We start from the raw sequence: 25,448 nt of genomic DNA on the forward strand, positions 1-25,448 counted from the left end.
ACATTCAAGCATTTGTTTGGCTGAGCTGGGTCTCAGTTGCGGCACATGGGATCTAGTTCCCTGACCGGTAATCCAGCCCACTCCCTGCGTTGACAGCACAGAGTCTTAGCCACTGGACCACCAGGGAAGTCACCTCTCTCACGTCCTTCTTATGCATTATCTCATTTAATCCTTACCCCACTCAGGAGGGCAAGACAATCACTCCCCCACTTTGCAGAGTGGGAAACCAAGGCCAGGAGAGGTGGCAGAGCCCAGGTTCAAGCCCAGGCAGGCTGCCCCTGAGCACACATCCTTAACCACATGGCTGGTGCCTCAATACTTGTAATTTCCTCTTGGCTGAGGCGGCCGTGGCCATTTGGGTACAGGGGGAGTCTAGCTGCCAGTGAGTCCAGCTGGCAGAGGGGAGGAGGGGCCCAGATGGCAGGCCTGACTGGGAGCGCCCCAGGCTGGTGTCTGGACCGGCAGGCTGAGTCTGGGCCTGCCCTGGCACTTGCTCCCAGCCCCAGCTCCTTGGGGACCCTCCTGTGCCCTGAAGTGTCCTCCACTCTTCTGCCCCCACCCCTACTCCTGCGGTCGGCCCAAATACCAGACAGGGCGAATCTCAGCTTTCCCCCAAGCATTCCTCGCTCCTGTGGCCCGGCCCAGGCTGGCCGAGGTTACGCAAGCGGAGCTGGGGTGGTTGGGGGAGGCGGGTGGGACCAAGGGGATGGGCTGGCCGGTCCTCACCACCCCATCCGGCGCCTGCCCGCCCTCCGCAGGGCGGGGAAAGGGTGGGCCAGCTCCCCTGAGCCCCTGGGGGAACGGGCTGGTGGGGGGAGGAGGGAGGTTTGTGTGAGATGGGGGGCGGTGGCGGCCACAGCACAACCTCCAGAGGTGACCGCCTGGTTTCCATTAAGGAACTCTGGTCAGCAGTTCGGGCGAGACGGCAGAGCACGGCTGGCTATGGTAAGGTGGGGCAGGGGTGGGTCTGAGGGTGGGGCCTGCCCGCCTGCTGCACACCCCCAACCAGGCGGGGATGCTTCCGTTGCCATGGTGACCCGGTGCCCAGTCTGGGGACACCCTGACCTGTCCCTCAACTCCCAGCGACTGAGCCTATTGCTGCTGCTCCTGCTGCTGCCTGGCCCCCAACCCGCCCTTGGCATGGAGGATGACGCCTCCTTCCCCCACCTGGGGGAGAGCTCCCAGCCCCCACCCCGGGCCTGCCCCCCACGCTGCTCCTGCCCCCGGCCCGACACGGTGGACTGCGACGGCCTGGACCTCCGGGTGTTCCCGGACAACATCACCAGGGCTGCTCAGCACCTCTCCCTGCAGGTGGGGCCGGCGTCTGGGTGCAGGGAGGCTCCCAGGGTGGACGGGGGAGCCTGCAGAGTGCCGGGGTTGGGGGTGCAGGGTCCCTGTGCAGGGGTGAGGAGCTGAGCGTGTGGGTCGTGTTGGTCTTGATGAGCACACAGGGGTCTGTGCAGGAGTCAGGTGAGAGGAGGTGGGGGGCACAGATGCTGAAAGTGGGAGGGGCTAAGGGGTGTTGGAGGGGTCAATGTCTGCTGATTACGGGGTTGCTTGAGGTCAAGTGTAACGAGGCATCCGGGGTCAATTGTGGGGGTGGATGGAGCGTTGGGGGTCAGTGTCTTTTTGTTACAGGTTTGTTACAAAGTAATGCCTTTGGGATCAAGTACAGGGTGAAGGTTCAGTGGTAAAGAACCCTCCTGCCAAGCAGGAGACGGGAGTTCAATCCCTGGGTCAGGAAGATCCCCTGGAGGAGGGCATGGCAACCCACTTCAGTATTCTTGCCTGGAGAAGCCCATGGACAGAGAAACGTGGTGGGCTACAGCCCATGGGGTCAGAAAAAAGTCGGATATGACTGAGCGACTCAACAACAAACAACAGGGTGAAAGGGTGTCGGGGCTTCCTGCTTAGGCTGACAGGAAGCTGAGAAGCAGGGCTTGGGGCCATCTGTTGAGGGCCCAGGGCCGCGGGGGTCAGGGTGTGAATGTCGGCCCCCACCCCGGCCTGCCCTGCAGAACAACCAGCTCCAGGAGCTCCCCTACAACGAGCTGTCACGTCTCAGCGGGCTGCGGACCCTCAACCTCCACAACAACCTCATCTCCTCTGAGGGTGAGTTGGGGGGACAACAGGAGGAGGCCCGTCCACAGCCCGGTCCCCGCTGCCCTCTCCCTCCCCAGCTGGGTCTGTGGGCAGCTCTGTGGCAGTTCCCAGAACTGCCCTTTGCTGAGCAGGATGGAAACTCAGGGGATAGGGGGCGGGGGCTGTGGCTTTTGAGGACACAGCGGGGGCGGGGCCTGGAGGAGCCTCTGCCAGCCTCCAGGCTGGATGGGAACACAGGCTGCCCCCTGCCCTCGCCACCCGCCAGGAGGGTCCCCTCACTGCCCACCTCATGCACAGGCCTGCCCGACGAGGCCTTCGAGTCGCTCACACAGCTGCAGCACATCTATGTGGCCCACAACAAGGTGAGCACCCCACCGTGCCCCCACCCCCGCCCCAGGCCGGGCTCAGCAAGGGTGCAGCCAGCTGGGGTCACACAGCGCTGAGTGGAGGTGGGCGGCAGGCGGGAGGGGCAGGATGGGCGTGCCACCGGGACCACTGCAGCTGTGCTCCCGCAGCTTTCTGTGGCCCCCCAGTTTCTGCCCCGCTCCCTCCGGGTGGCTGATCTGGCTGCCAACGAAGTGACTGAGATCTTCCCGCTCACGTTTGGAGAGAAGCCAGCGCTCAGGTATAGCCCCTGGCCCAGCCCAGGCCCCGCTGGGTCTTGTGTAGGCCTGGGGTCACTCTGCACCCTGGGTTCTGACCGGGGTCATGAGCCAACCCTGGGAAGCTCTGGGTGGCGGGGGAGACAGGGCCCCGGATGCTCTGTCTGGAGAATTTCAGACTGGAGGAGGGTGCACACACTCACACATACACTCCACACACATATACACTCACATACATACACCCACACATTCGCACAGGCATTCACACACACACTCATTCACACACGTTCACTCAACCCACCCACCCACTCACACACACCATACACTCAACACACTCACACATTCACATACTCACACTCAAACTCACACACACACTCAACACACACAGCCACACCCACCCACCCATACAAATCACACCCACACCACTCCCACACACACTCTGACATGCACACACACACACACACTCTGAAGCCTGCCCTGAGCTCGGGCATGGGGTGGCAGGGAGGCTGGGGCCGGGCTGGTGGCAGGAGCCTGGCTCCCCTCAGGTCCGTGTACCTCCACAACAACCAGCTGAGCAACGCCGGCCTGCCCCCTGACGCCTTCCGCGGCTCTGAGGCAGTGGCCACCCTCAGTCTCTCCAGCAACCAACTCAGCTACGTGCCCCCCAGCCTGCCGCCTTCGCTGGAGCGGCTCCACCTACAGGTGCCCCTCTCCGCCCGACCACCCCCATGTCCCCACTCCCCTCAGGGCCCTGCACCTCGGTCCTGGGGGACCCCTTGTCATCCCAGCAGTCAAAAGTGTCTTTGGGTCCTTTCCTCCGGCATGGGTAGCTCACAGGCTCTCTCTGAGCAGCCTTGCTCAAAAGAACACCTGTCCCTTACTCAGGAGCCCCCTGTGGCTCCCTATTGCCCTCTGCCCTGGACCCGCAGTCTCATTTTCTCCTCCCTTCCCAGAACAACCTCATCTCCAAGGTGCCCCGAGGAGCCCTGAGCCGCCAGACCCACCTCCGTGAGCTTTACCTTCAGCACAACCAGCTGACAGACAGTGGCCTGGATGCTACCACGTTCAGGTGGGGCCTGGAACAGGGCTTTGGTGGGGTGTAGGCTCATGCTGGCAGTAGGGTCTGAGGACTTAGAATCTGGGAGCCCCAGCCTTCCATTTCACCACCTCCCTTTATGGCCAATTCAAAGCCTCATTTGGTGTGTGCCTATCGTGTACCAGGCGTGGCCAAGCACCTGGCCTCCAACCAGCTGGTGCCTTGGTCTTATTACCCAACATCACAGATGCCACATGAAGATCTCAGACCCAGAACTCTGACCTAGTCACCCCAGACTTACTTCCTGCCCAGATCTCTCAGCTCGTCACCCCTAAATTGAAATCTCCACCTTACATTTCTCAGGTGTGTGCTTGCATGCTCGGTCATGTCTGATTCTTTGCAACCCTGTGGACTATAGCTCACCAGGCTCCTCTGTCCATGGGATCTCCCAGACAAGAATACTAGAGTAGGTTGCCATTTCCTTCTCCAGGGGATCTTCCTGATCCAGAGATTGAACCTCCATCTCCTCCTCCCCTGGCAGGCAGGTTCTTGATCACTGAGCTCCCTGGAAAGCCCAGACATTTCTCAGGACAGCTCCTCAACTGTCCCACCCCAACCTGCCCTGCAGTATCCATCAGGGGCCTCCACTCTGGATGCCCAGCCCGACGCCACCTCTCTCTCTCCTGTCAGCAAGCTGCACCGCCTGGAGTACCTGGACCTGTCCCACAACCAGCTGGCTGCGGTGCCCGCTGGCCTGCCTCGTACCCTGGCCGTGCTGCATTTGGGCCGCAATCGCATCCGCTGGGTGGAGGCAGCCCGGCTGGGCGGCCTGCGGGGCCTGCGCTACCTGCTACTGCAGCACAACCAACTGGGGGCCACGGGGCTGCCAGCCGGAGCGCTGCGGCCACTGCGGGGCCTACACACGCTGCACCTCTACGGCAACAGGCTGGACCGAGTGCCCCAGGCGCTGCCCCGCCGCCTGCGGGCCCTGGTGCTGCCCCACAACCGTGTGGCCGCGCTGGGCGCCCGTGACCTGGCCTCCACGCCCCGACTGGCCGAGCTCAACCTGGCCTACAACTGCCTGGCCAGCGCCCGCGTGCACCTCCGGGCCTTCCGCCGGCTGCGGGCCCTGCGCAGCCTCGACCTGGCTGGCAACCAGCTGACCCAGCTGCCCTCCGGCCTGCCCGCTGGCCTGCATACCCTTCGGCTACAGCGCAACCAGCTGCGGACCCTCGAGCCGGAGCCGCTGGCTGGCCTGCACCAGCTTCAGGAGCTCAGTCTGGCACATAACCGACTGCGTGTGGGTGGCATTGGGCCTGGCACCTGGCATGAGCTGCAAGCCCTGCAGGTCAGGGGCAGGCTAGTTGGCCATACTATCCACAGGGCAGCTCCTTCACCCCTCTGTCTGCTTGCCCAGCTCCTCCCCTGGAAAGCCTTGAAATGCTAGAGAGCCCCCACTGTATGTAGGCTAGCCCTGGGATGCCACGCCCTCCTCCAGGAGATCTCTGACCCAGGGATGGAACCCGGGTCTCCTGCACTGCAGGCAGATTCTTACCATCAGAGCCACCAGGGAAGAATGGGGTTGGCCCCAAAGTTCATTAGGCTTTTCCGTAAGATGTTACGGCAAAACCTGAAAGAACTTTTGGGTCAACCCAATACTGTCTTTGTGAGTGATCAGCTGCATCAGTGGCTCCCATGGCAGGGACCCTATCTGGGCCCCCATCACCTAGAATGAGGCCTGCCCCAGAAGGGACTCAGTTTACCTCTGTGGAGGGCAGGACTTGGCAGCCATGAAGTAGGTGGGGGGAGGGGGCAGAAGAACCAGGTTGGGTATACAGGAGGGCCTGGGAGGGGAGCAGGTTGGGGCTTGGCTGAACAGGTGGCCCAGGGCCTGGGGCCACCACGGCGCCATCTCTGCTTGCCTGCCCAGGTGCTGGACCTTAGCCACAATGAGCTGTCCTTCGTGCCCCCTGACCTACCCGAGGCCCTGGAGGAGCTGCACCTGCAGGGCAACCGCATCGGCCACGTGGGCCCTGAAGCCTTTCTCAGCACACCACGCCTGCGTGCCCTCTTCCTCAGGTACCCTGCGGGTGGCCGGGTTAGGCAACTCCAGGTAGACAGGGCAGGGCTGTGGGCTGTTAGAGGGCCTAGGTGGGCCTGTCCCCTGGAACATGCCCTCACACCCATCTTCTGGTCCAGGGCCAACAGGCTTCACATGACCAGCATTGCACCTGAGGCCTTCCTGGGCCTCCTGCACCTACGCGTAGTGGACACGACGGGGAACCCCGAGCCAGTCTTGGTCCGCCTGCCGCCCACAGCCCCACGTCAGCCACGGGCGGCAGGCCCCTGAGCCCAGAGGAGCCCGGTAGAGCTATGGACTAAGGAGACAGTGCCCACCTGGGGTCTTGACCTGGCTCTCCTGGGCCTGGAGAGCTGGGCCTGCCCATCCTGTGCTGGCGGGGATACTGGGACGGGCCACCACCCAGACACCCAGGGAGCCCAGGAGACTGGAGCAGCCAAGCGCACACTGGGCGTACAGGCAACCCGGGCCCTGCTGGATGCTCCCCAACTGCCTGTGCAGATAGAGACAACAATAAAGCCTAGACCCGGCCTTCCCTGGTGGTCCAGTGGTCAAGATTCCACACTTCCACTGCAGGAGGTGTGGGTTCAATGCTTGGTTGGGGAACTAAGATCCTGCATGCCTTGCAGCGTGACCAAAAAACAAACAGAAAAACACCCCTAGCCCTTTCAAGTGCTCACTGCAGACCAGGTGCCCTTCCGCTTGTGGCAGGGGCTCTCATTGTATCGTATCCAGCAGCGGAAGCTGAAGCTCTGGGACGCTAAGTGCGTCCGGCAGTCTAGTCCAGGTCCTGGGGCCCCCGAGCGGCAGGGCTGCCTTGCAAGGCCCTGAGACACACATGGGTCACCAAGCACCACCACGTATGACCTGACCTTGTGTGTAAACCCTGATACGCCCAAGGCCACCAGCTGGAGAGACGCACGCAGATGCCCTCAGGTGCACTGCAGACCCCAAGGACACACGCACGGGCCTTCACACACATCCCTGCAAAGAGTGTGTGCACAGACCATGTCCTTCACGGGCACGCTCCCTGCCAGCCTGCTCCTCTCGCAGGCACCTCTTCATCAGCCCCCTGGGGTGGGGCAGCCCAGCCCAGGCACGGGGGGCAGGAACAAGAAACAAGGGCAGGACAGAGTGAGCCAGGTGCGGCCCTGGCTGTTTATTCCATGTCTGCCCTGGGGGCCCAGCTGGGCCAGAGCAACCCTCTGGGGAGCCTGGCTGACCCTGGCTCGCCTCAGCGGCTTCTTTGGGGTGTGGGTGGGCATCAGGGTTAAGGCTGGGGAGGGACAGGAAGTAAAGTGCTTGCAAGGGCCCTGGGGGCTTGGTCCCAGCCACCCTCCCGCTTTGGAGGCCGGCAAGGGGCTGTGCACCCCTGGGCTGTGCAAACGGACTTTCTGGGGCCCACCCAGCTGCGCCTGGGTGAGGGGCACACACAGGCTGGCAGGCCCTGCCGACGCCCCCTGCCAGGGGAGGCTCCAGCCGGGCCAGGTGGGCCCAGTGGGGGATGTGTCCGTCCAGAGTTGACTGTCCACTGATTGTCTGCTTGTCTGGTCTGAGGTTGTGGTAGTATTGGGGCCGCAGGCCCGCTCCCAGCTCTCCGGGGGCCGCCTGTCCCTTTGCCCCTCACCGGCGGAGCCGCTGCAGCTGCGGGGAGAAACGGCCTGGGTCAGGATGGGGGACACGACCACACTTGCCCACCTGGCTCTCAATGCCTAAGCTGCTCACCTCACTCTCGACCAGGTTCCGTCTATACAGTGCCTCCTTGGCGGCCTCCTAGGGGGTGAAGAAGGAGTCAGCAGGCAGCCCCTGGTGGCCCTGGCCATGCCCCCACGCCCGCCCGGCTCACCCTGCTGCCATCATTGCCCAGACGCCGGGCGGCCTCCGTGTAGAACTGTAGCTGGCGCTCCAGCTGGGCCATGTACTCTGAGGGATGGAGGTGGCGAGGGGCATCAGGATGGGGCCTGCAGCCCCCACCCCTCCCCCGACACCCATCCCTGAGCTCCTACCCCGCCGCATGCCCGGGCCTCCCTGTTCCAGCTGCGCCCGCTGCCACTGGCTGCGCTGCATGATGTCCTGGTACTGCTGCGCCACCTCGGGGGGCACTGGCCGCCGCGCCTGCCTGAGGCCCAGGATCTGAGGTGGGGGGAGAGGATGCAGAGGGAGCTGTGAGGGACCTGCGGACCCCCCAGTCCCGCCCCACTGAGCCTCGCAGGGCAGTACCCACCTTCCGCTCCAGACGCTCTTGGTCGAAGGCCAGCACACTGAGACTATGCAGGGGCCGTGCTGATCTATGGGGTTGGGGAGGGGTGAGGGGCTGCAGGGAACTCCCATTCCCAACCCTGTTAATTCAACAAACATACTGGGCCCCGGGGAACAGTGGGAATCAAGCCAGGCCCACCCCTGTATTGCTGAATCCACAACCTGACAGGGACAAGGGGTGTACACCCAGGCAACTGTGATGCCAGGTGTCAGGGAGGGCTTCCTGGAGGAGGTGACGGCCAAGCTGGGAATCAAAGGAGTCAGAGTTGGGCAGAGGAGCAAGGAGCAAGTGTGACGATAGGGGTGCTCAGGGTATTATAACACAGAGTAGCCAAGAGGCTCGTAAAAACTAAATGTAGCCATGAACCAACAGGAAGAAGTAGGGAAAAAAAGGCTGGATTATTGACAGTGGTCTGATCACAAAAGGTCTTAAAGATCAAGCTGAGGAGTTTAAACCAGATGCTCTAGGAGAAGAGGAGCCAGGAAAGGTTTTGAAGCAGGTGAGAAACATGCTTTAATTTGTGCTTGATGATAAGTCGTCCAGGAGAGGCTGAGATAAGAGGGGCATTCTCTCCAGCACGGCTGGGCCCAGTCACCTACCTGTTCCCTGGCTCCCTCGTAGGAGCAGGTATGGGAGGAGCCTTCCCTTTGGGCCCAACAACCTGCTTCAGAGAACAGAACTAGTCTTGTGAGTCTCGGCCACCTTGACACAAGCCCCACCTTCCCCCCGGGGCTGCTGGCAGGCAGGGGTCTCACTGTGGGCACGGATGCTGGCACGGGGTCGATGACCAGCCACCTCTCAGTCGTGGTCTCCAACTGCTGGGCCGTCAGTGGCTCGCGAATCCGAACCATCACCTCCAGCCGCCCGCCTGTGGGCCTGCGACCATCCAGGACCTGGGGGGAGTGAGGGGAGGCTGTTAAGAAGCAGGCAGTGGGGATTCCCTGGTGGCTCAGTGGTAAAGAATCCACCTGCCAATGCAGGAGACGTGGGTTCAATCCCTGGTGTGGGAAGATCCCACATGCTGCTGAGCAACTGAGCCCATGTGCCACAACTATAGAGCCTGTGCTCTAGAGCCCGGGAGCTGCAAGTACTGAGCCCCCGTGCCGAAACCACTGAAGCCTGTGGACCCTAGAGCCCGTGCTCACAACAAAAGAAGCTCCCGCAATGGGAAACCTGCGTACCACAACTAGAGAGTGGCCCCCGTTTGCCACAACTCAAGAAAGCCTCTGCAGCAACAAAGACCCAGCACAGCCAAAATAAATAAAATTACCAAAATAAAGAAATAAATAAAAGAAGCAGCAGGCTGTGGCTGGAGGCTCAGGGCTGGGCTCCGGGACAACCAGGGAAATTTCCAAAATATGAGCCCCTGGGTATGGCTGAGACACCAGCTGCTCTTAATGGAGCAGGGTGCAGAGGGTACTTAGGGCTGGGTAGTAGGGAAGCCTGGTATTTCCAGGGAGGGGCTGTGCCAGCAGAGAGGACCTTTGGGAGGCTCAGGGCAGGGAGTATCTGGTTGATGTTCGTGAGTGGCATGGCTATACCCAAGTGTTCAGACCAATGTCCACCTCTCACCTCAAGGACCTCTCGGACCTCACATGCCGTCTCCAGGGCATCCAGTTTCAGCTGGGCTGTGCCCAGGACCCGGTCGGTCTTAAAGAGCCCCCTGTGTGTGTGAGAGGGGACAGGGTGGTTGGCCCTGGGCAGTTCCCCCTCCTCTGGAGGCCCAGACAGCACCTGTGGCCCCAGCTCACCCCTTGTGGACCACTTCGAACTTGATGCCTTTGGTCTGGATGGCCCTTCGGAAGCCACGGTGGCTGCGGTTGATGCAAAGCTTGAACTGCTCCTTGAACTCTGCCAGGGGAAGGAGGGAGAGAGGAGGCGCAGGGTCAGCTTATGGTCTCATGGGCTTTCTGCGGGGAGGGGAGGCGGGGGACTGCTTCCTGCCAGGGCTCACCAGGGGAGTCTGTGTTTTTGATCACGCTGGTCTTGTCTTTCTGAGCTTCTTCCTGTGACCAGACAGGAGGTGAAAAAGCTCAGGGCTGGGGCCTGCCCTTGAACCCCTGCCGGAACCACACCCTCCAGGCCTGAGGGGGCTGGAGCCCATCCCCCCTCAGCTCCCCATGTACCACGTTGGGATAGGGGAAGTCGAACCGAACAAAGACATCCAGGTCACCAGGAGACAGCCCTGTGGGAAGACAAGGGTCAGAGTTGGGCAGACGGGTGGACCCCACAGCCCTGCCCCTTGCCTGGTGCCCCCTCACCTGGCGGTGTGGGCAAGCTGATGCCCTTCACGATGAATAGGAGCATGTCGTTGCTGCTGAGGTCAGGGAAGATCCTTCCGGGAGGGAGGGCGGGAGACAGGCACCTCAGTGCCACCGCCCTGCCCGCCTTCTCGGCCCTCCCCCCAGTCTCTTGAGGGTGTCTCAGGTCCTAGGCTTGAGTTTTAGAACCAGACAGACTACAATTCTCTATTGAGGTCTGCCACTGGCTACTTGTTTAGTCCTTTCATAAATATGCACATATTTATTTGGAACCAGCTCTGCACCAGTCAGTGGCCTCACCTCTGTGGGACCTCTTCCCTTGAATAAGATTTCTGGAACCTTCTAGAATTTTCTGGAATCTTCTAGAATTCACCAAGTGCCCTAGCTGCTGTGGGACCTTCTCTTTCTCTGACAAGGTTTTTTGAGCATCTACTATATGCCAGCCAGTGTCCTCACTGCTGAAAATACAGAGGTAAATGAGGCAGACCATGCCTGTGTTCAGGGAGCCCTGGCTAGCTGAGTGAACAGATGACCCCTGAATATATAAACAAACAAAACAAAAACAACTCTGCAGAGGATTAAAACATGGGAGTGTGCTTGGGAGGTGCTGCTCTAGACAGAGCCATCAAGGAGGGCTTCTCAGGAGAAGTAACATCATAGGTGACTCAATGTCAAGAAGAGGCTGCTACAGGGACTTCCCCTAACAGTCCAGTGGTTAAGACTTCAAGTTTCCACTGCAGGGGGCATGGGCTTGATCCCTGGTCACGGAATTAGGATCCTACAGGCCATGCAGTGCAGCCAAAAAAAACTTTTAAAAAAGAAAAAGAAGAGGCTGCTACATGGTAATCTGCTTAAGAGGGTCTAAGCAGAGGAGACAGCCGATGCAAAGGTCCTGAGTGGGAACACGGCTGATGTGTCTGATTGACCAAAAATAAGTCTGTGTGGCTGGGGGTGAGAGAAGTGGGGTCAGTGAGAGGAGATGAGGGGGTGACAGGGAGCCAGGCTCTGGAGATGTCGGGGAGCCAGGGTGAGGGGTGCAGGTTATCCTAAGTGGTGATGTTAGGTTACCCCAGTGGCCACCCCTAACCTCGTGTACAAGTGGGAAAAATGATCCCAACTCCCTGGAGTGTGAGATGATGCAACAGGAACAGGACCCACCTCACCACTCCATGAGCTTGCCCAGGCCTTTGCATTCACTAGACTGTCCCCATTTCCAAACGTGTCACTGTCAACACTCCATTGCCATCCTTTACTTACATGGCACGTCTACCTCAGGACACTTGCACATGCTCTGCTCCCACCAGACCACCCAAACTCTCCTCCAGAAGCAAGTCCTCTGCTGGCTTCTGGGGAGTGTGAACCCCTCTCTCCAAAAGGGCCAGTGGCAGGGTATAGGGGGCCTTACTTGATGACGCTGAAGGTTCTCTGTTCAAAGCGAGCAGTGGGTGTGGGGAGACCCCGGGCAAAGGCCTGCTTCAGAATCTCCATGCTCCGCTTACAGTCCTCCGCCAGCTTCTCAAATCTGCCAGCGAGAGGGCCCTGCTCAGGTCCCTTGTCCCAGGGGCAGGCTGCGGGGTGCAGAAGTTAGTGGGGCATGGGGGCTGGGCTTCTTACTTGCTGGTTTCAGCGATGTTGCCTAGCTGAGTAAACTGGTTAGAGTGGTTCAGGCACATCTGGGGGAGCAGAAGAGAGTGAAGGGAGGGTTGGAGGGGCACCGTGTGCCTGGTGATGACCTGGGCAGGGAAGCCCCCTTCACCTCGTGCTGCTGCCTTATGAGTTTGGTGAGTTCGCCGTAGCGTCGGGCAGACTCCTGAGACAGACCCGGGCCAGGACGCTGGACCAGGGCAAAATCATCCTTGTTGACGGGGGCAGGCGGCACCTGGGGAGGACAAGGCTTGTGAGGGAGGGGCCTGCTGGACAACCATGAGCAGACCCTCCCAGGGCTCTGTGGAAACATCACACCTCCTTCAAGAGGCCTTCCCTGACTACAGCTTCATCCGCAGGCCCTGTTCTTCTTTCCCAAGGAGAAAAGTAATCCTCAAAGAGAAGTGGATGGTCTGTCCCACATGGCACAATTTGTTACCCTGATCTCCAACTCCTCTTCTCTAGTAATGGAATTCTGGCTGGACAAACAGCAGCCCAGCAAGAGACTACATGTCCCAGCCTCCCCTGCAGCTAAGTGTGGCCACATGACTCAATTCTGGCCAATAGGAGGCAAGTAGAAGTGATGGTAACTCCACATCACTGCCCCATGGCCCGGATGAAGATAAGGCATCACTTATCTGGTCAAAGGTCAATCCACTTTGACCACAAGGACAAGAATGACCTCCTAAGGTGTCACAGAGTAGCAAGATGGAAAGAATCTGGGCCCTGAAGGGCTTTTTTAGAGGTCTCTTTTAGAGACCAGAATGCCCTAAGTGTTACATACAGGAAACATAAATGTCTGTCTTATTTCAGCCACTGTCTTGGGCCGGGAAGAGGAGTTTGTTACAGCAGTTTAACCTGGACCCTGATGAATACATTCTAAGTCATGTGACTGCTAAGTGGCAGAAGTCCGAAGGGTGAGTGCCTGGGAAGGTCCAGAAGGCCTAGAGGGTTCACCTTGGTGATGTCCACAGGTAGCCCGTTGCGTGAGGCCTCCAGCATGGGCTCCAGCCCCTTGGCCTGGCGCAGGTGCATCTTGGCGCCCTCCACGTCGTTCTTCTGCTTGGCTCGCAGTGCAGCCTGCAGGAGCTGCTTCTTGCGGCCCTCCAGGAAGGCCAGCTGCTGCTGGGCTGTGGGTACAGGGGTGTCTGCGGGTGCTGCCCCACCCACAGCCAGGCAATTGGCTGCCCAGGTGGGGAGGGCTGTACCTACCTCTGGTGGATGTGCCTTTGGGGGCTGCTTTGGCTATGGGGGCGGATCCTGATGGGGGTGCCTTTGAAGGTGGGGCTTTGGGCTGGGCTGTGGGGGCTGCAGGGCTGCTAAGCTGCAGAGGGATGGAGAGCAAGTCAGAGCTTTCCCAGCACCTGTGATGAGTCTGCTGCCCACAGGGTCGAGGCCTGACAGCGATAACACTGACCATCTCAGTTTCTATTTCCTCAGCACTGAACACAACATGTGATCTTGTTCACACTAACCCTTGGCAACAGCCCCTGGAGGTAGGGACTAGTACTGTGCTCACTGTACAGAGGAGCCCGAAGTTCAGAGGGCAAGATGACTTGCCCATGGCCTCATGGCCAGGAAGTAGCAGGCCCGGATGTGCAGCCGGTTTTTCCTGGCTCACGGCCAGGACTACTGGGGCTTTGCTTTGCTGCCCTGCCACTCCCCTGCCTCACCCCAAGGCCCTGGCCCTTCACACCTTTTTAGGCTCCTCGTCCTCTTCGTCCTCAGGGCCTTCATCCTGGTTGGCCAGCTTCATGGCGGTCTCCAGGACCCCCACCAGGCTCTGCTGGGTGGGCTCGGTGGCCTCCAGGCCCTGGATCGGGGGGAAGCCTAGGTGGCCAGTTGGGACCCGGTCAGGAGGGTGAGGCCCACACTATAATGGTTGAGACACAGGGTCTTCCCCTGCTAAGGAGCTTCAGGCCTTTGAATCTATGTGGGTTGGCCAAAAAGTCTGTTCTGATTTTTAAACCCTGAACAAACTTTTTGGCCAACACAATACTTTGCGTTTTCTTGGTTCTTTCTTTTTTTTGTAGAAGGGCAGGGTGGGCTGCACCGCAAGGCATGTGGGATCTTACTTCCCCAACCAGGGATCGAACCCACGCCCCCTGTAGTGGAAGCACGGAGCCTTAACCACTGGACTGCCAGGGAAGTCCCTGAATCTATTTTGAATGCAAGGAAGGAGCTGCCGCTGGTTTGGTGGAGATGTCAGACCATTCTAACCTCCCTCTTTGCTCTTGGCTCCTCTTGCCTGACCCTGGCTGGGTCTTGGCCAGACTCCATCAAGCAAGCACCATGTGAGGTGGCGTGCTGGGCATAAGAGGTGGCCCTGGGCCTGGAGGGACTCCCGGGGGACCAACGTGCAGAACTGTAATTGCTCTCGTGGTGGACAGACAGGCAACTCTGAGATCCCAGAAGACACCTCCAACCCATTGGCAGGGGTGATGGGAGGCTGGGAAGATCTCTGTAAAACTGAGAGCTGATGACTAGGAAGGAGTGAGTCAAAGAAGAAATGACCAGGGGCTTCCCTGGTGACTCAGTGGTAAAGAATCCGTCTGCCAAAGCAAAAGACATGGGTTTGATCCCTGATCCAGGAAGATGCCACATGCTGCGAAGAAACTCAGCCCCAGAGCCACAGCGTCTGAGCCTGGGTTCTAGAGTTCAAGCCGCACTACTGAAGCCCACGTGCCTTAGAGTCTGTGCTCTGCAACAGGAGAAGCGACCGCAATGAGGCCTGTGTACCACAACTAGAGGGTAGCCCCTGCTTGCTGCAACTAGAGAAAAGCCTATGCAGCAATAAAGACCCAGCACACTCAAAAATAAACATATAATGTTTTAAAATAAATAAATGACCAGACAGTGGTGGGATCGTGAACAGAATCTTCAGATAAAAACCTCCTAATTTTTAGTGTTTGCCAATTTCTGTGGTGTAAACATTCCCGTGGTAAATGATTTTAGGGTACCCATTGTCTAACAAGCTTACAGAATTTCTGAAGGTGCAGCCATCAGCTCCCTGGGACTGGAGAGCTGGAGGGAACAGCACCTGTGAAGGCTCAGAGGTGGAGCCTCTGAGTGGAGCCCACTGGTGGAGTGGGGCTGGGGGCAGGGCCTACCTGGAGGCACAGGCAGCTCCGCCACGTCCACCACTCGGCCAGCCTTGTGGGCTCGAATGGCATCTTGGTATTGCTGCAGGGAACACAGGTGTCAGGGCTTCCTGGGCAAGGTCTCTAGGGGTGGCCTACCCGCCTACTTGGGTCTCCACGCACCTTGACGATGCGCTCATGCATGCGAGCCTTCCGCTGGTCCCCCTTGGTCTTGGCTTGAGCCGCAGCCACGTGGTACCGCTCCATCCGCTGCTCTAGTGCCTCCAGGAGAGTCTTTGGGGGTGGAGGAGCCTCTGGCCAGACCAGACGGTAGAGTTAAGGGTCTTGGTGAGGGGAGATTGTCTTGCTCTGGCCGGCCCACCCCACAGGGTCCCAGGAGCCTACCTGGTGTGGAGGGCACCACAGCAGGAGTTGGAGGCTGCACAGGTGGTGATGGTGGGCTCTGGGGCAGCTGGTCTATGGGTAGAGAGGTCCAGTCCAGTGTGGGGCTTACTTGCGGCTGCCCTTCCCCCGACCAGGCTAGTCTGGCCTGAGGCTGGGGTCCCTGGGGTCCCCCTGACCAAAGGGGTGGCAGCATCAGCAAGAACATCCTGGAGACCTCCAGCAGTCCTGGAGGATGGGCAGGGTGGGGTCCTCACCAGGTGGAGGGGGCAGGCGCGACAGGTCCACAGGCTCCCCCCGACTCAGGGCCTCCAAGACAGCATCAAAGCTCTGGGAGAAGATCAGGGGAGGAGGCTGCAGCTGGAGGCTAGGACCCCATGGGGAGCCTCCACGACCTGCCACATGGCAGATGACTCCCCACTCTGTCCCTTCCTTTGCAGCAAGCATCTTTTTAAAATTTTTATTTTTGGCTGTTCTGTGACCAGGGATTGAACCTGCTCCCCTTGCAGTGGAAGTGCAGACTGACCTGGTGGTCAGTCTCTGGACCACCATGGAAGTCCCTTTGCAGTATTTTGCTCAAGCCTCCTCCAAACATTTATGCCCATTTCACAGAGAGGGTAAACTGAGGCTTCAGGAGGTGCAGGAAACTATAGTCACGGAGTGACCAGGATTCAAATCTGGGTCTGTCTTAACTCCAGAGCCCCTGTTCTTTGCTATCACACAATGTTAGAAGCATCCTGTCCTCTACCTCCAACCCTGACCCCTCTGGACGCACCTTGGCCACACGAAAGTGCTTGGCAGCAGCGGCGGTGTCTCCCTGCTGCTTGGCATGGAGGGCAGCCAGCTTGTACTCACGCTGGCGGCTCTGCAACTGAGCCAGGGGGCCAGGGCTGCAAGGACCTGCGAGAGGGAATGGTGCACAAACTATTTCTACTTAATTCTCACAACAAAGGCCCACCTTAGAGATTTGAGAACTGAGGCTCAAAGAGGGGATGCTGTTTCCCCAAACCACACAGCCTGAAGGCATAGTGAGGACTCAACCCTATGACTGTCAGTCTCTACAGCCAATGCTATTTTGCCCCCAAGAGAATTCTGGAAAACTTTCTGTACTCTAACACATTTTTAAGTCGACATCTAAAACTTCATTTCGAGTTGAGACAGTGGCAATGGCTGTTGTCCCTAGTGTCTTCAAACACTGACATTTGATAAAGAAAATCATCACACTACTCTTTTAAATCAAATGTATCCTAACTACCATGGTGATCTGAAACTCACCAATATTTCCCTTTTATTTTTTCAGATTGTGGTAAAATACACACAAGATAAAATTTACCATCTTAACCCTTTTTAAGAATACAGTTCAACGGCATTAAGAACATTCACATTGTTGTACAACCATCACCACCATCCAACTCCAGCACTCTTTCCATCTTTCCCAACTGAAACTCTGTCCTCATTAAACACTAACTCCCCATCCCCCTCCCCCAGCCCCTGGCACCCACTGGTCTACTTTTTGTCTCTGGGAATCTGCCTCCCCTAGGGACCCCCTATAAGTGAAATCATACAGTATTTCTCCTTTTGTGACTGGCTTATTTCACGCAGCATAATGTCTTCAAGGTTGATCCGTGCTGTAGCATGTGTCAGAATTTCCTTCCCTTTTCAGGGTGAATAATATTCCATTATATGGATGGACCACATTTGTTTATCCATTTACAGGCATAAATTAGACAGTGTAGGTCTGGTTCCAGATCACCTCAATAAAGCAAACATTGTAATGAAGTGAGTCACTCAGTTTTTTGGTGTCCCGGTACATACAAAAGTTACTATACTATACTGTAGTCTGTGAAGCATGCAATACCATTATGACTAAAACAATGTACATACTTTAACATAAGAAAATGTCATTGTTCCACAGGGTAACTAAGCCCACGCACTGCAACTACGGAGCCTGAACACCCTACAGCCCGTGCTCTGCAACAAGAGTCGCCACTGCGACGAGAAACCTGCTCACCGCAATGAGAAGCCTGCTCCCCACAACTAGGGAAAGCCCGCGTGTAGCAGTGAAGGCAGCCAAAGATAAACAACTCATTAGATTTAAAAAAGCGTATTGTTAAAAAACGCTAACTACCACCTGAGCCTTCAGCAAACTGTAGCAGTAAAATCGAAAATCACGGATCACAAATCCCCATAACAAGTATAGCAATAATGAAAACCCTTGGAATCCTTCGAGAATTGCCAAAATGTGACAGACAGACACAAAGTGAGCAAATGCTGTTGGAAAAATGGTGCCAACAGACTTGCTCAGAGTACAGTTATCACAAACTGATTTGTAAAAAAAAAAAAAAAAATCACAGTAATCTGTGAATTGCAATAAAGCAAAGCTGAAGAAATCCAGGTGTGCTTTATCTGTCAACAGAAACTGGACACGTGGAAGCTTCTGGGATCGACCAGGGATTGAACACGTGTCCTCTGCATTGGCCAACGGATTTCCAACCACAGGACCATGAAGTCCTAGTTTTTAAATATACGCCAGGGCATCGCTTCTCGGCCTTTTGGCTAAGATCAAGTGTAAATATATGCCAGGGTTCACAGCGAGCAATTGGGAACTTCAGATCTTCCCTTGTTTACATACACGTTTCCGGCAGAATTGTATCGTAACATGATGCATTTGGGTACTCGAGAGTCTTTAACACCTTACTGTACATTTAAATGTACCTTTCTGCAGTGTATCAGCAAAGTTGGGAAACAGGATTAAATGGCTTTTAAAACACTATGTTAGATACAGATTCAAATAATATACCTAATATGTTCTTAGGAGAAGTGTTCTTAAATTGAAATCAATAAGTACAATTGTTGGTATTAAAAATAAAATACAATAGATACACCACCCACCACCCAGATATACATCCTAGAAACACCTGGAAAACAGTACAAAGTACCTGTTGTACTTTTTCAGACTGATAACTGGACTCACTGCTTTGTTTTGGTGGACTTGCCTGAGAAGGTGTCCAACTTGAAGCAAAACAACTTGACATTTTTTTTTTAATTGAGGTATAATTAATTTACAATGTGTTAATTTCAGGTGTATAGAAACCTGATTCATTTATGTATATATATAAATAAGTGTTCTTTCTCAATATATAACTAAGTGTTCTTTCTCAGGTTCTTTTCCATTATACATATGTAAAATATATAAATCCACTGTATAGCATAAGTTCCCTGGGCTACACAGTAGATCCCTGGTTTTTTTGGAACTATATATATAATGTATATATCTACTCTATAGCATAAGTTCCCTGGGCTATACAGTAGATACTTGGTTTTTTTGGAACTATTTAAAATATAATAAGGTGTATCTGTTAATCCCAAACTCCTAATTTATCTCCCCCTGCCCAATATCGGAGAAGGCAATGGCACCCCACTCCAGTACTCTTGCCTGGAAAATCCCATGGATGGAGGAGCCTGGTGGGCTGCAGTCCATGGGGTCGCTAAGAGTCGGACACGACTGAGCGACTTCACTTTCACTTTTCACTTTTATGCATTGGAGAAGGAAATGGCAACCCACTCCAGTGTTCTTGCCTGGAGAATCCCAGGGACGGGGAAGCCTGGTGAGCTGCCGTCTATGGGGTGGCACAGAGTCGGACACGACTGAAGCGACTTAGCAGCAGCAGCAGCAGCCCAATATCTTGACATTTCTTAATGTGGACCATTTTTAAAGTCTTTATTGAACTTGTTACAATATTGCTTCTGTTTTACGTTCTACTTTTTTGGTCCCGAGGTATGTGGGATCTTAGATCCCCGAGCTGAGATTGAACCTGCACCCCCTGCATTGAAGGCAAAGTCTTAACCACTGGACCACCAGGGAAGTCCTGCAACACCCTGACATTTCATTGGCTTTATCTCCTGCCACTGAAAGTCCCTCTTAGTGTTAAAATTTTTTTTATTTTGGGGCAGAATTACTGTTGGAATTATTTTTTGCACAAAACTGAGCAAAGCTTAACTATATTGAGCTTTTTTGATAAATAATTTTGATATAGTAAGAGTAAAACTGTACTGGCGAGGCAGCTCTTGTTGACAAGGTGGGGGCCGGGTCCACCCACTAGCACGTAGCTCCTGTTTCCTTGTTCATTCTTTTCCTACTTTCCTTTTTTGTCTTTAATGTGCAAAGAAACCTGCTTCACATCATCAAATAGATGAGAAGAGACAGAGTCTTACAGATGTCACATGATTCTCAGGGTCCCTGCACAGCTATATACAAAAAACCCCATTATGAAAAACTGTTGGTGATTTCAGCTGAGAATCTCAGGTTACGACTTCCAATAGTCATCCTTGAGCTTTATTAAAAACAAAAGCTTAGAAACCAGCTTGGCTGAAGCACTCAGAGACTAGGGGTTCACTTTCTGAACCTCAGGGCAGCATTTGGAGTATCTCCTTTGGTTTGCCCCATTTTCTTTTCTTAAGGCGGGGGAAGGGGAGGTTAGGGGAAAGAAAACTTCTTGGGAGGTGTGTTCTCCAGCAAGTGAGTTTTAGGAACGATGGACAAGCTGATGGCTTGGGAACTACTCACTTAACACTCTATGGGTGGGGGCCTTCCCTGGTCGTCCGGTGGTCAAGAATCTGCCTGCCAGTGCAGGAGACATGGGGTCGATCCCTGGTCTCGGGAAGATCCCACATGCCATGGAGCAACTACGCATGTGAGCCACAAATATGGAGCCTGTGTTTTAGAGTCCTCGAGGCGCAACTACTGAGCCTGTGCACTCAGAGCCCATCCTCTGCAACAAAAGAAGCCACCACAATAAGAAGTCTGTTCACCACAATGAAGAGTAGCCCTCGACGCAACTAGAGAAAGCCCGCAAGCAGCAATGAAGACCCAACACAGCCATAAATGAATAAAAATAAACAAATCTTAAAAAAAGAAAAAACTCTATGGGGAATTCCCTGGTGGTCCAGTGGTTAGGACTTTGCACTTTCACTGCCGGGACCTGGGTTCAGTCTCTGGTCAGGAAACTAAGATTCTGCAAGCCACCTGGCACACCCAAACCAAAACAAAACCAAAAAACCATAATGCTGTTCAGTTCTAAAAAGGAATGGCGTTCTGACACATGCTGCAGCATTTTGCTAAGTGAAGGAAGCCAGACACAGGAGGACAAACACTGGATGATTCTATTCCTGTAAAATATCTATAAGAGGCAAATCCAGAGACAGAAAATAGAACAGAGGTTCCTAGGGACTGGGCAATGGAGAATGGGGAGTTAATGCTGAATAGGGGAGATGAAAAAGTTTTGGAAACTGATAGAGGTGGTGTTGTACAATATTGTGAGAGTGACAAATATCACTCAATTGCATGTTGAAAAATAGTTAAATGGCGAATGTTTTGTTAAATATATTTTACAGCTACTACAGACAGAAAACCTCTCCTGTGAGCCTGTGTTTCCCTTGGAAAGTAGGATCTGGGGAGGGAAAGGTGTTAACAAATATCTAAAAATCAGGGCAGGCCCTGTACCCCCCCACCAAAGGGGCAGCCACTAAATGAATACCCCCTCATCAGCCCACATCAGCCAGCCCTGCCTGTGGCCTACCTGGCGGCAGCTGGGGCTTAGCTGAGGCCAGGGACGAGGATGGAGCAGCGGAAGGAGGACTCTCCACGATGACCTGGGGATCTGGGGCCAGTGAGTTCAGAGGGGCTGGCTGGGTGGGGGCAGGTGTGTGGCTGGGTGTGGCCACTGGACCCTTCCCCACAGCCACAGGCGGCGGGATGTCCCCTTCGTCGATGGCTTTGCCCTTCCGGACCGAGGCCAGCAGGTTTTCAAGTGTCTGGGAGAAGGTGTGAACGTAGGTTTGGGAGGAGCCTGGAGCTGGGTGCAGGGGGCAGTGGTGAGGACCTGGTCACCCTCTTGTCTGCCCACTCACCTTAAGCCCCCGGTCGTAGCGCCGCATCTTGGCACTGTCTCCGGCTTGCCTAGCGCTTTCGATCGCGGTCTGGTAGAGGGCCAGCCTCTCCTGCAAGGTGGCCTCCAGCCCTGGGCTGGGGGTTGTGGCCTTTGGCTGCGGGAGGGGCCAGGTGCACAGTCTGGGTGGTGACCCCTCTCTTCCTGGGTTGAGTACCTACTGTATACCAGGTGTGTTGCCCCCTCTAACCCCAAAGGGGCAGAAATCATCACCCATCTCCCAGGGTGGAGAACTAGGGATCAGAGGCACCCCACCACCTGTGCGAGGTTCTGTGGTTGAGAGGGGAGGAGGGAGCCCTTGAACCCTGGGCTGCACAGACCAGTGTTGTCAGGGGTATACCTGGGCCACAGGAGGGTGGGACTCTGAAGCCTTCTGCTCCTCCCCAAGGACCTCATTCAGTTCCGCCTGCAGGGACACACGGCCGGGGGCCAGTCGTGAGGGCCTGCTGGGTGGACACCAATGGGAGGGAAGTCTCCTGCTCCGCCCCGGGTGCTCACCAGCAGGTCATCATCAGCCTCCACGTCCTCCTCGTCTGTTCCCTCCTCTTCATCCTCATCCGGGTCTCTCATGCATAAGCTGGCCATCTTCTCAATGGCTTCCATGGGTAGGGGACCTGGAGGCAACGGGAGGCCCCAGTTGAACCAGGATCCTTCAAGAGTCCCCAGCCTCTTGTCCCATTCACCCATGGCCGTGAAAATTAGGGTAGCAGGCAGTGGTCAGTATGTCTCCCTCTCCTGGGTCTTCCATGGCACCCCAGTGTCCTTGGGCCAGCAGGCACGATCCTACTCCCTGTCGATCTCCCTGGCCTCATCTCTTCCTCGACAAGCCTGAGTTGGAACCCCAGATCTGCAACTTTCTCACTGTGGGACCTTGAGCAAGTCGCTTCACCTCCCTGGGCCTTAGTCTTCCCATCTGTTAGATGGGGACAATAACAGTTTCTCCCTCACCATAGACTGCAGGGACTAAAGGTAAATGCAGCTCTTAGAACAGCACACTGTCAGCATTTTGTTGTTCATGTAACTCTTGTTATTCACGGCACCCATGTTCTATAAAGTTGGAATTAGTGAATAATGAACCAACTGGCCCTGAAGGAAATACAGCATTAGGTTCCCATGAGCCTCTGGGCACAACACTATTGTCAACAGGCAATATATATCCTTGTTTTATGTGTGTTTCTACTTAAAGACACCTTCTTTAATATATATTGTTGATTCGTTAACACGGAACTCGAGGCCAACAGCACTATAACTGATGCCTGAACGAAGCTTATCTACAAGGTACATCCTAGTCTTCTCATGCTAAGGAATAGGAGACAGCACTCTGGCACTACGCTTGGGGACCGTGTGGATCCACAAAATCAACAAAAAGCACAAACATGAGAAAAGCGTGACATTCAACAGACCAAGAAAAGGACACTATTTGTGCGCTGAGACAAGAAGGCAGAGTGTCGCCTCGGCAGGGAACAGGCACACTGGGTGACTCAAACTTTTGGCAGCTCCATGCATGTCTGTGAATGACTGCAAAAGCGCGACAAGCAACTGATTTGGAGGTTACAAATAAATTTAAACCAATAGATGAATTTACAAATTTGGACTCTGTAGCTAACAAGGATCAACTGCATTAGCTATAAAGTGTAAAGGTTCCATGTGCCCGAGCTCCAGCCCCACTTGAGTCCCCTGCCCCCTGCCACCTCTTCCAGGGCCTGTGCACAAACTGTGATTCACCCCCTCCCCCACTCTTCACCTGGCCCTCCCCATTGCAGGTGCCTCCTCCTGGAATCCCAGTCCAGCTCACAGGTCTCCCCTGATCCCAGCCCTGATCACAGAACCATGGGTTGGAAGACATGCCACATCCATTATTGGTGATTATTGCCATTTTACAGACAGGGAAACTGAGCCCCATATAGTTGCTGAAACTCAGCAAGTCACACAGCCAGGTAGTTGCAGAAGTGGGACTTGAATCCTCATTTGGGGCCAGAGCCGATCGCTTAACTCTTCCCCAGAATTAGGCTGCCAGGTGGACAGGGACCTTCTCTGTCTCCATATTCTCATCACCTCAGTGCCCAGCTTCAAACAGGAGCTCAGAAAATGTTCAGGGGTGTACTGAGAGTCTCACCTTTGCCTTTAAGCTTCTCCAAGGCTTGGGGCTGGCCTCCCACCAAGGCCAAGAACTCAGCCTCCAGTTCCTCATCGTTAACTCCATCTTCGGGGATCATCAGGCCATCTGGGGAGAGGTCAACTAGCAGGCCCAGCTGTGGGAACAATGGGGGTTCAGTCATACCATGGGATGCACCCTGGCTAGCTGGAGGCAGCTATGATGGACCTGGAATCCCCTGGGGAGGAACCCAGGGCTCCTGGGGAAAGCCAGTCAGCTGGAACAGGCCCCAGACACAACAGGTGTCCCAAGATGGGCCAAGTCACTCCTCTGGCACAGATCAACATGGGGCAAAGGGCAGGTAGAGAGAGACCCAACTGCCTGCTCTGAGCCCACACCCGTGATGTGTTGCTAGCCAAGTTCAGTGGTGAAATAAGGCCCTACACCCTGCCCCAAAGCAAAGTCACTCTGCACAACTGGGTTTTTCCATTCCAGCATCTTCAGCAGAGGGAGCTGTGCAGGAAGACTGGAGGTGTCAAGAGTAAAAGGAAGCACAGACAGCGCTGAAGTTGGAAGTAAGGTCTTGGCTGTGTGAAATACCTGTCTTCTTATCCTATCCTTATTAATGACCAACCATGATGTGATAATATTAGGCTGAAGTACACAAATTACCCCCCTTTCTTTGGGTCAAAAATGGCCAAGTATCAGCAATCATACGCGCTCCATCTAATGGTAATGATGATGACACCATTTATTGAGCGCTATGTTCTAGCACCCTCTGTAAACTATCACAGATAGTTATGAATTAAGAGTGTTGTGAATTTTCACAACTATCCTGTGACATACACTCTTAAGGTCTCCATTGTACAGATGAGAAGACTGAGGCTTAGAGGTGTGAAGCCAAGTATCCAATATGCAGAAGCCCGGAGGGAACTTCAGGTCAGCCAGACTAATACCTGGGCACTAAGTTTTGGCCTGAGCTCCTTCCATCAAAGAAAAATCAAACTCTCCCAGTGCCTAGGAAAAAGGTAATGAGGGAGGGAGACGGGGCCCAACCACAATTCTGTGGGCTCACGGCAGGCAGTCTGGATTTGCCCTTAGCTCTGGCCAAGCAGTTGATCCCTATGACCTTGGACAGGTGTCCTCGCCTCTCTGGGCCTCAGTGTCCTCATCTGTACAATGGGGATAAAAAAGTATGACCTGGCCAAGCTGACGCCAGGGTTCCACGAGTGCTCAGTCCAGGAAAGCCATAACTGTCTTTCTTACCCCAGGTTCGAGGCCTTCTCCTCCCGGACTGGAGCTGCTACTGCAACAGGTGGCCCTGAGCCCTGGGCGGGGCGCCAGGAGCTGGGGAGCCCGGGCCAACAGGCCTTACTGTGGGGGTCGAACCTAACCTAGGGGGCGGGGACGTGGGCTCACCTGGGAGTGGAGAGCCGGTTCCCCCGGGGGGTGGGGCCCTCCCTCGAATGTGTGACAAGGGTGGGATGGGATACCTCGGCGGGGCCATGGGATACAGACTCACCTGGCGGGCGGTGGCGGCGCCTCGACCCGGGGGTCCCGGGGGTCCCTTCTTCTTGTGCATCTTCCAGGCTGGCTACTCGGACCACTGGACCCCTGGCCTGGCCTTGCCCTGCCTCCTCCCCCGGGGCCTATGGCAGCGCACGCGCCCTTCCTGAGTCCCACGCCCCTTGTCGGCGCCCGGAGACCGCCGACCCCACGCCCTCGGCCCCCAGGTGGCTGCCCCACTTCCGCCTTGGCCCTCGGGCGCCGCGGTACCGGAGCTCAGCCCCTGGACTTGCCGGGCCCACAACACAGAAACTACAATTCCCGGCAGGCAGTGCGCGAGTGCGCAGGCGCGTTGCCGGCGATGGGCGGTGCCGGCAGGTTGCGCGGGAAAGAGGCGGAGCGTGCGCAAGTGGAGAAGTGAGGTTCCGCCA

General features: G+C 55.8%; 2 protein-coding genes across 6 annotated transcripts; one reads left to right on the forward strand and one right to left on the reverse strand.

Moving 5' to 3' along the window:
• Positions 1-681: 681 nt before the first annotated feature.
• On the forward strand, positions 682-6,370 carry PODNL1 (podocan like 1). Of its 4 annotated transcripts, XM_070373541.1 has the most exons (11): positions 682-770; positions 897-945; positions 1,084-1,311; positions 2,019-2,112; positions 2,401-2,465; positions 2,619-2,728; positions 3,251-3,407; positions 3,659-3,774; positions 4,432-5,089; positions 5,672-5,820; positions 5,941-6,368. In XM_070373541.1, the coding sequence occupies exons 2-11, from the start codon at positions 943-945 to the stop codon at positions 6,089-6,091; spliced, it is 1,731 nt and encodes a 576-aa protein (XP_070229642.1). In that variant the 5' UTR covers positions 682-770; positions 897-942; the 3' UTR covers positions 6,092-6,368. The 4 variants fall into 4 exon arrangements, with proteins under 4 accessions (XP_070229642.1, XP_070229646.1, XP_070229645.1 ...); XM_070373545.1 differs by lacking the exon at positions 682-770 and having other exon boundaries at positions 777-945; positions 2,637-2,728; positions 3,338-3,407; positions 5,941-6,370; XM_070373544.1 differs by lacking the exon at positions 682-770 and having other exon boundaries at positions 777-945; positions 3,338-3,407; positions 5,941-6,369.
• A 581-nt stretch (positions 6,371-6,951) lies between these two features.
• On the reverse strand, positions 6,952-25,330 carry CC2D1A (coiled-coil and C2 domain containing 1A). 2 transcript variants are annotated; one of them, XM_070373547.1, is made up of 29 exons: positions 25,034-25,330; positions 23,533-23,668; positions 21,915-22,030; positions 21,757-21,822; positions 21,379-21,513; positions 21,048-21,282; positions 16,244-16,368; positions 15,726-15,798; positions 15,472-15,543; positions 15,250-15,380; positions 15,097-15,169; positions 13,683-13,816; positions 13,199-13,310; positions 12,944-13,116; positions 12,099-12,221; positions 11,957-12,015; positions 11,748-11,864; positions 10,343-10,416; positions 10,208-10,266; positions 10,036-10,087; positions 9,833-9,932; positions 9,654-9,744; positions 8,837-8,974; positions 8,681-8,742; positions 8,046-8,109; positions 7,828-7,954; positions 7,668-7,744; positions 7,547-7,594; positions 6,952-7,465 (listed from the first exon to the last, which is right to left on the reverse strand). In XM_070373547.1, the coding sequence occupies exons 1-29, from the start codon at positions 25,091-25,093 to the stop codon at positions 7,445-7,447; spliced, it is 2,853 nt and encodes a 950-aa protein (XP_070229648.1). In that variant the 5' UTR covers positions 25,094-25,330; the 3' UTR covers positions 6,952-7,444. The 2 variants fall into 2 exon arrangements, with proteins under 2 accessions (XP_070229648.1, XP_070229647.1); XM_070373546.1 differs by having other exon boundaries at positions 8,681-8,745.
• Between the last annotated feature and the right edge of the window lie 118 nt (positions 25,331-25,448).

The sequence above is a fragment of the Bos mutus genome, chromosome 7, assembly GCF_027580195.1.
Source record: "Bos mutus isolate GX-2022 chromosome 7, NWIPB_WYAK_1.1, whole genome shotgun sequence".
Classification (NCBI taxonomy): Eukaryota; Metazoa; Chordata; class Mammalia; order Artiodactyla; family Bovidae; genus Bos; species Bos mutus.